Source organism: Halichoeres trimaculatus, unplaced genomic scaffold (assembly GCF_033239565.1).
Source record: "Halichoeres trimaculatus isolate MK-OKI-2021-1 unplaced genomic scaffold, fHalTri1.1 fHalTri1_scaffold_7, whole genome shotgun sequence".
Classification (NCBI taxonomy): domain Eukaryota; kingdom Metazoa; phylum Chordata; class Actinopteri; order Labriformes; family Labridae; genus Halichoeres; species Halichoeres trimaculatus.
This window is the reverse complement of record NW_027437185.1, coordinates 23,557,684-23,566,811: the sequence shown is the minus strand read 5'-3', so window position 1 is coordinate 23,566,811 and position 9,128 is coordinate 23,557,684. Positions and strand designations below refer to the sequence as shown.

General features: G+C 40.5%; 2 protein-coding genes across 2 annotated transcripts; one reads left to right on the top strand and one right to left on the bottom strand.

The window, feature by feature from the left end:
* Positions 1-853: 853 nt before the first annotated feature.
* On the top strand, positions 854-4,520 carry ccdc85b (coiled-coil domain containing 85B). The gene is made up of 2 exons (XM_074674556.1): positions 854-1,277; positions 1,635-4,520. Exon 2 carries the CDS (start codon positions 1,666-1,668, stop codon positions 2,266-2,268), a length of 603 nt encoding a protein of 200 aa, XP_074530657.1. The 5' UTR covers positions 854-1,277; positions 1,635-1,665; the 3' UTR covers positions 2,269-4,520.
* A 33-nt stretch (positions 4,521-4,553) lies between these two features.
* Positions 4,554-8,211, bottom strand: fosl1a (FOS like 1, AP-1 transcription factor subunit a). Its single transcript, XM_074674554.1, has 4 exons — positions 7,778-8,211; positions 6,996-7,253; positions 5,860-5,967; positions 4,554-5,748 (listed from the first exon to the last, which is right to left on the bottom strand). Exons 1-4 carry the CDS (start codon positions 7,892-7,894, stop codon positions 5,194-5,196), a joined length of 1,038 nt encoding a protein of 345 aa, XP_074530655.1. The 5' UTR covers positions 7,895-8,211; the 3' UTR covers positions 4,554-5,193.
* Between the last annotated feature and the right edge of the window lie 917 nt (positions 8,212-9,128).

Sequence of the window (9,128 nt, the reverse complement as noted above, 5' to 3'; positions counted from 1 at the left end):
ACAGAGGGCGGAAGGATGTGGCTGAATGCCTCAGCATAAACCCCTGGAAAAAAAAAGCCTCACGTTGAAAAGAAACGAGTCCAACCATGAAGTCACTCGCGCCCAAACTGTACTGTACTGTACATCCTTACATAGAAGTGAATGCCATGAAAGACTGTTGATGTAGCTTCTAACGTTCCCAAAAAATGTTGAGGATGAGTTAGCTTGAATGAAAACAGCATTCCAAAGGGAATTGACTTTTAACAGGCCTCTTCCTCCCTCTTCCTTGAATAAATCCCTATTATATTTTGTTATTTCATAAGAGCAAAAAATGTTTTGAATCCAAATGGGGGCGCACAAGCTCCCCTATGAGAGCACATGGAGCTAATATTTACCCTGATGCCTTGTTGTTTTCCTTAAAGTAGCTGAGATTTGCAGTGGTAGTGCCACTGACCGACTAAGCAAACCGTCACTTTTTTATCCTCTTCTCAAACCACCGGTATTTCTTCCGTGTGTAAAGAACCATTGTAAACAATAGTAGATGAAACCACAAACATTTCAGATGCAACCTAACCGCGAGTATACACCACTCACGCCATTATAAAGCATTACGCTTCCGGATTACTCACTCAAAATAAAACTGATGAGGTTGAAATAAAAAAAACTCAATTGAAACATCTTACCATTAAATTTCAAAGCCCCTTTTACATAGTCAAATATAGTTGTAAAAATAGTGAAGATATTTATTTTGGAAATTAAGAGGAATAATTTAAACTTATTCTACAATAAACGATCGTTTCACACAAAACACTAAATTGTCTCTGCCTTTATTTTGAAGGCTGCACTGACCACTTCCGGTAGCCGTTAGCTTGACGCCAAGCTCGGCGCTGAGCGGACACAACCGTGAAAGTGTGGGAGGCAGACATTGTTGTGGTAGCATCCCAGACCAAGAGGCTGAACAGAGATGATGCTCTTACTGTAAGCGAGTAGAGGGAGCGATCGATTTTGGTTTTTATTTTAATCTGAAGAATGTTCCGTTTGTGAGACAAGCTACAAAAGCTGCTGCATTGTACGCGAACTCGTCATCCTGTAGCCAGCGCGTAACGGAGTTCATTCAGCCGGAGAGAGAGCGAAGCACAGCCTGATGAGGCGATGCCAGCGACGTAAAAAACACAACATCTGCAGGGTGTGCATCCAAGGCTGCTGGATCAAACCTCCGTGGATCGATCGGGCCCTCATACAAACAGCACAAGGAAACCCAGGAGGCGATTGTTGCCATCAAAATACAAGGAGAGGAGGTAAAATCAGGACAGTTGTGTTGTTTGAGGCCTTTGGAGAACGCGGCTTGCTGCTGAGGGGATGACAGATTGACATTAACGGGGCTTTGCGGTGCATCTTCATAATCAACCTCGTTAAGACATTTTCACAAGAACAATCAGTGGGTTCAGCCCAAAACAAGACTGAGGTCACACTTTGTTGAAGGCAGTCTCACAAATTAAGATATTGCATGTTTCTGCCATGATTTGGCCTCCGGTGCTGTCGTGATTGCACACATGACATCTGGAACACTCTTGGATGCAGATGAAGATAAGAAAATGTTGAAGCGTTTGCACTGAACATCAATCTACATCTCGGCTCTTTTGTTACATTCTCAGGTACCCCTAAGGTGAAAGGTTTATAAACAAGATGGGCAGCGAAGGCGAGGTCATAAATCGAGAACTGTCAAAGATTTCAGATGAAGATTTGCTCGCATGCTCCAAAGAAGAGCTGGTGAGCCGGCTGCGTAAAGAGGAGTCGGATAAAATATCAGCTCTGATCCAGCGAGGACGCTTGATAAAAGAGGTAAATAAACAGCTGCAGGGACACCTCCTCGAAATCAGGGAACTGAAAGTCATCAATCAGCGCCTGCAGGAGGAGAACGTGGAGCTGCGGGACCTATGCTGCTTCCTGGACGACGACCGACTCAAAGTGAAGAAGCTGGCCCGGGAATGGCAGCTGTTCGGGCACCACGCCGCCAAAGTGATGCGGGAGGACCTGGGTGGATACTTGAAGAAGCTTGCTGACCTGGAGCGCATGCAGGACGGGCTGGTGAAGGAGAACCTGGACCTGAAGGAGCTGTGCCTAGTCCTGGAGGAGGAGTGTGTGAGCAGAAGTGACTCCAGCCCCGGGGGATCCACCGAGCTCAATCTGCCCTGCATGGTGGCTCGGGACCTGGGGGATGGAAGCTCCAGCACGGGCAGTGTAGGAAGCCCAGACCAGCTCCACCTGGTGTGCTCACCTGATGACTGATGGCAGGCTTGGTTAAGCAATCAAGGGCTTCTCTCACTTGAATGAGAAACCGTGGGAGTTGATAGGGACAGAAGCTTTGTCAGACTACATTTAAAATGGTGCAAAAGCATAAGGGCCTTCTGAATGCTGCAAAGATGTGAGTGTCACCAGGTTTTCACTTGACAAAGATTCTACCACCGTGGACATTTTCAGGACTTTACAAAGACATTTCATAGATGTTTGCAAGATTATAATGTATCAAAATTTTACAGTGTTTTTTCTAGCAGTCCTTCTGTTTTGGGGGAAATTCTTCCTTTTCATCGGTCTGTTGTTGAAAAAAAACGGGACCAAAAAGTGGGTCACATATAAATTTATCTCATGCACTGGACTAGCCTACACTGGCAGACGCCTTTTTTCTATTGCACTGGACAACGTTATCATGAATCTTTTAAAGGTAGATCTAAAGATTCATTTCAATCCAGTTTTGAGCCATATTTAGTCCACTGAAGTCCAACAGCACTGAAATAGATTTAAAAAGAAAAAGAATAATGAAACTATTTGATACTTTTTTTTGCTTAGATGCCCAATAAGGTGTAATATTTGCACTCTCTTCCTCAGGACAGGATTGGAGTTGCCATATGTGCATGAAGTATGTCACACTTTGTAAAGGCCTGTTTAGCAGTCTGTTGTGAGGCCCCTTCAGGTTCACTGTGGGTGGGGCTGATGGTGCATGATGCACACGTGCTACAGCCGGGGCAGAGCCAGCACACGGAAGAAGGTTTTGGATCAGATGTGAATGAAAGATGTCCTCGGACCTCACTCAGAGCTGGACTGGACAAGTTCTGTCCCTTTTCTAAAAATCAGACTGGAAACTCTTTTTAACAAACTGGAAGGTCTACAGGTTTGAAAGATTTCTTTCAAACAGAGCTGTTAAAAATTCACTTGTGTTACATTTTTTATGGCGTTGTTGTTGAATCACCATATCACAGTATGTTTAAAGCTGCAACTATCAGCTTTATCCTCTGTTACTCATGCTTTGTATTTACCCCGTAACATTAGGAATTATCTTGACTTGACCCTTCTTGATCTTGATTTACCTGTATTAGCTAGCATTACTAACAGATTTCAGTTTAAATCATAGAAGATGCACATGCATTAGTAAAGCTTTATTTTGTCTTTAGCCGTTATTGGTTGGCTATACTCGTAGTGCATTGAAGAGCTTTAAATACAGTGAGTATGATGACACTGTGTGATTTTGGACCTTTTTTGTGTGTTTGACATTGCAGTAACAAGCGTTTACATTGACAAACAATGACAGATTGATTTCTGCAGTTTTGACCTTCATGTCTGAATCGACTTTGTTTGATTGATGTTTCCTTCGTGTCATATGGACTAATTTTATGGATGTTCATCAGTTTTATTTTTGGACCCTATTTGCTAGAGTCTGGAGAGCTGAAGAGGGCAGTAATGCTTTTATCCACTTAGCAAGGCTCTGACTTTCTTTGACAGTAGCATTCACTCAGAATTTTTTCCTTTTATGCTCTCTAGCTCTCAATCTGACTCTCATTTTGTCTGTATTTCCCTCTCTCTTGCCCCATTTTAGCAGAGTAGCCCAAAACCCTCAGAGCCACGTGTGTAAACCAGAGATTGACTTTACATTTTGGAGGAGCAGAGATCCGTGTCCATTGCTGGGGAGCATATAGCTGTCTTTAGACTTTGTAAGTGCATAGAGCAAACATTAAATCCCTTAAGTGAGAGTATCTGTCAAAGGCTAAAATTTGAACATTTTTACTATACATTTTTCTATATTTCATTTAGATTAATTATTAAATATTTAAAGATCCAGAATAAATCATTATATCTTCAGTTAAATTAAGTTTTTGTATCTTCAACAGTGATAAAGTCAGTTTATGATAGAAAAAAAAAAGCCTCACACTGGTAATACAAAAAGGAAAAATGGAGAATTATTACACATTATGACTCATTTTTGCTGAATAAAGCATCAAACAGTTGCTGGTTATGTTCTATCAATTGACAAATCATAGAAATGAATTCTTCTGGCTTTGTGTTCCGGTTATACTGATGTCTCTGTGTTAAACTTTTTTATGGACATCTTCAGTGATTCTTTCTTGATTAAATCTGTTGTTATGAAGATTCATGTCAGTCTAATCACATCCTGCATTGGTTTTTATCATTATTAAGCAAGAAATAGATACAATACACTTACACCCATCTCACAGCTGTGAACATTTTCCTTTATTTCTGTGGAGTAGTACAGCTTTGTCAAAAGGTAGTAAGGCACTGCCCACCAAACAGGTTCACTAGTCTGAAACATTACCAAAAATATATTAGAATTTGAAAAATAAATAGACAATTCTATCATCTGTATTAACTCCTATGGTCCAGCCTTAGTGGTCAATAGTTTTTATAGACAGTTTTAGAATTCTTTAAAGATTTTTATAAAAATAAGGACCATTTGTCTCTAAGTTTCCCTTAGTGCCAACATTAAAAAAAGTGTTACACAACTTGACGTAACAATAAAACAAGGTGTTTAGCTAAGCATTATAATGAGCTATCAATACATTAATAAAGTTATGTCATTGTAGGCTCTCGTAGTTCTTAATACATTTTTTGCATGCAATGCTTTCATAATAAACCTCACACATACTCATTCTTACTCGGTGGCTTTCAAAATTAGAAATAAGATAAAGACTCTTTTTATCAAAAGTATAAAGTGTAACATTCATGTTGTGATAATGCCACTAGTTTGCATCCCATCTACACACACAATCAGGATGAAATGAAGCAGATGCACACTGCTCATTTTGAAATGGTTATCATCAATTTCATTCCCACTATGTTTCCCACAGATGTGTCTTCCAAAACACACTTTGACTACAATCCAAGGGAACATTAGTGTTCTGTCAGAGTGAACATCACTATAAATCAAAGGGTGAGGATAGTTGGAGAGTGCAGAGAGTGATCTGACTGGTCCCCACTGCTGCTGCTTCGGCGATGAGCTATCCCACAGGGCTGTGGAGCTTTGGACTGAGAGGCACTACCCTGTTGTGATGAAGCATGGGAAGAAGTGGAGGCACTGGCATCCAGTGGGGCTGAGGGATAAGTAAAAACCATACTGGCTGTGAAGGGTGTGAGAGAAGGAGTGGAGGTGAGGACCGGGGTGTGGAGAGATTCGGATTCAGTAACAGCTGTAGATGAAGAAGATGCTGCAGGCTTGCTCGGGATGGTTATTTTCGGTTTGGGCTTCTCCATCTTTGTTGACATTTTGGTTGAGGGTCCAGGTAAAGAGTGCTCGGGCTCCATCTTGATGCCACCAAAAGAAGAAATTGATGAACGTGGGTCAGAATCAGAATCAGAGTCCTCTATTTTACAAATGGGACGATGAGCCTCCAGCACCAGCTCCAGCTTGTCTTTTTCCTTTTGTAGCTCAGCAATTTCCTTCTGTAAACGGGACTTTTCATCCTCCAGCTGGTCAGTCTCCTACACCAAGGGAAAAGAGAAACACACATTATAAAAAAATAAAAACATCTAATGCCTAACTGAGGCCAATCCCAGCATTAATGTGATGACATTTGTGAAATGCTTGCTCACATTTTGCAGTGTGTCAGTCAACTCCCGGCGGCGATTGCGGCATTTTGCTGCTGCTAATTTATTTCTCTCCCTTCTTACTCTACGTCTCTCCAGCTCTTCTTGGGACAGCTTTAATGAGACAGAGAAGAAAAAAGATTAAGATACACAAAACAGGTTGATTGATACATTAAAATAGCACGTTTAAACCTTTGACTTCATCTCTAGTCTAAAGCTTGATTCAAAACTGTCTTTCTTTGGGCTGATTTGATTTTTCATGGTAAGTACAGGGGACGTGTGGTAAGTTCAACACAGGAGAAACACTACCACCATGTGTGTGCCCTGAGTCATCACAGCCATGCTCGGCAGAATGGTTTTGAAATCTCTGAGCTTTTGTAACGCCTTAACTCTGACTTCATTTGACTTCGCCTTTCTGAATAATTGCAGTTGATCCAATATTTCCCGCCCTTTTGAGGTGATGAGTCACACTCAGACCCCAAGCGGTGACTCAGTCTTGAGTCACAGAAAATGACTTGCCCCTCATGAGTCACATGACACTCCACTTCCTGTACCATGAAATTACAACTCCAGGAATGAAACTGTGACGGGATGTGTGCCAACGTGTGCCTGATGAAAGCAAAGAAATCACACTGACGAACATGACAAGGGCTCTAAGGGTTAGTATTGGTCTGAATTGGGTCAGTTTTACATCCCTGCCATCTTGTTTGACAAGTAACTTTGCTCAGCTAACAAAAAGCAGATCTTTGCAAACACTGTCACAGGTGATCATTCACTGTGTCAACACTGACTCAAAGTAAACTCCATCTAAGAACATAAACAGTGTGTGCTTGTTCATGGAGGGTCAATTTCCTTTTTTAAAAAATTCCTTATGAATGGAAAACATACTGCATCAGATAACATAGTTAATCAATCATATCCATCCCATTTCTTCATGCATGCATTAGTTGTGTCAGTCCAAAGGAAATTGCACAGTTGAATCATCATCATCAGGATATTACACACCAGTGACACAAAATTATGGGCCGACTGGCCACATCCTTGCTTTGGAAATATATAGCTTAATATATCAACTGCATCTTTTTTAACAGCTAAAGTGCTAGTAATCCACATCTGTCTTGTTTCAGATTTTAGTTTCTTACATGTTCGTCATTCCTGCGCCTTGTGGAAGCAGTAGGGTTTGCAGCTGCTCTGATGACACCTGGTCTGAGGTAATGTGAATGTGAAGGTAGTGGACCCAACGGGCGAGCCCCTGAGAGGGTTGGGTAGGGTGGAGCAGGCGATCTTGAGGGGCCTGGTGGATGCATAAGGGAGGGCTGGACCAGCCACTGGAGGTCCTGGTTGGTTGTGATGGCATTGAGGCTTGGTACAAACTGACTACTGCCAGCCATTGTGAACTTCTGGGATAAAAGAGAGAAAAGCAAATTTTTATAACAGCCTGAGTAAAATGCCAATATGGCAACATATTGGCTGCCTAATGTGACATAGTTATCATAGTATGATTTATTACTGTATCTTGATTTAAAAAAGTTGTGGGACCTGTATAATATCATTTGGTATTATTAATTCACTTCACCCCTTATTATAGGGAATGGTAGAAAAAGTAGTGTAAAATAACAGGAGCAATAACTTATAATAGCCTATCTGAGCTCTAAAAAAAAGAAATAAAAGTAAAAAAATAAAAATGATGATCATTATTCTTTCAATTGTATTTGAGATAAACTTGCTTTCTTTTTGTGAAGAACAGTATGATAATAGTTTGAATAACAGAAATCTATATAACCAGCATCGTTTCAACTTTACTTGTCACTTTGGTTTTACTTTGTACATTTATTTTTCTTTAAGAATTGGTAACTCAAAATAATACAGTTCACCTGCCGTGTGGAATAATCTGTAATCCTTGTTTCAAAGAGAGCACACCTACCTGCTCCTGTTGTGTGGTGGAGGTGCTGGTGCTTCCCAGAGATGTAGTGTTTGCCCCGGAGACGCTGCCTGTGTACGCCGGGTTTCCTCTCCCTTGACTCCCAAAGTTTCGATACATCCCGTCCGTTAAAAAATACTGAGAAAACTGAACCAAGCTGTGATAAATAAAGAAACTCTAGTTCACTTTCGACCTGACTGGTGTGTGTCAATTCAAACTTGGGGCAAGCCCACCTTATTGCGGTAAATCGGTAGAGTCCACACACGTCTGCCTCCAAGGGGGAACAAGGAAGGAAATGTCGCCTAACTTTTTTTCAAATTGCCTTAAAACTTCCGAATACGACTTTCTGTACTTCCTCTCGTCCTGAGTCATACATCCACAAGCCAAAGTCTGGGAGTGATTGTGAGAGTGTAAAGTAATAAAGCGGCACTATAGGTACACCACGCCCCTCCGAAGTTACGGGAAATAGTGCTGTCTGGAATCTCTCACGAATGTTACCACGTGCTGAGACGTCATTGACCATATTTGGTGAGAGTTTCCTCCAGAGAGCAGCAGATGGAATCCCACAGAGCTCCCATAGACCGGTGTGCTCGAAGGTTTCTGTTCTGCGATGCACTTATTGAATTGTAAGACACTTTCATTCTCCAGCATCAACCTCACAATACTTTTAAAGCTAATTCTAAGGTTGTCGAGTAAAAGCCCAACTTGGTGATGTTCATAAGAAGTGTTTTACGTAAATTCATTGACACTTTCAAATTTAAAATATAAAACTTCGTAAAAGGACATTTTCCTCTTTATTATTCTACTTTAAGGAGCCCAGTAATTTTAAATAGTATTGCTATTATTCTAACACTTAAAGAGGGTTGGCCATATTTGTTTTAGCAACAATTAAATTTGTGCGACAGCTCACATCTCAGTTATACTTTTCTGAAAAGAGAGCTGATTATTATTCACATTTAAAATTATATGATAAATACAATAAAATAACTTTTATCAATATTTTTTTCTTCATTTAAACACATTTTATATAATTTGTCATGTAAAGCTGACACTACATTTCTAGTTGCAATTCATGGACCCATTTTAAAAGTTAAAAATATCAATAAATAATAATGCTTTGTGTTTTTCACATTGCTGTTGGTGACTTGCTTGTGTTGATCTAAGATAAGTTCTCTTAATCGTTTAATACTCTGATGTATAAATCTCTACTATAAGTATCATCAAACTGCCATGTCTCTAGAGACAAAGACAAAATTGCTGCTTTAATACTCACATCCTGAAAATGAATGCTGATGAAGGGTGAAGAAGCACATATACTTTTCAGTGAGATAAATTCAACATGAGAATAAGGTTA

Excerpts from the sequence above, each read along its gene's own strand:
- ccdc85b (XM_074674556.1), top strand. The coding sequence starts at position 1,666 with ATGGGCAGCGAAGGCGAGGTCATAAATCGAGAACTGTCAAAGATTTCA.
- fosl1a (XM_074674554.1), bottom strand. The coding sequence starts at position 7,894 with ATGTATCGAAACTTTGGGAGTCAAGGGAGAGGAAACCCGGCGTACACA. Across the intron at positions 5,968-6,995 it reads GGCGCAGGAATGACGAACAT|CTGTCCCAAGAAGAGCTGGA; the intron begins GTAAGAAACTAA and ends GTCTCATTAAAG. Across the intron at positions 5,749-5,859 it reads TGACTGACACACTGCAAAAT|GAGACTGACCAGCTGGAGGA; the intron begins GTGAGCAAGCAT and ends CCCTTGGTGTAG.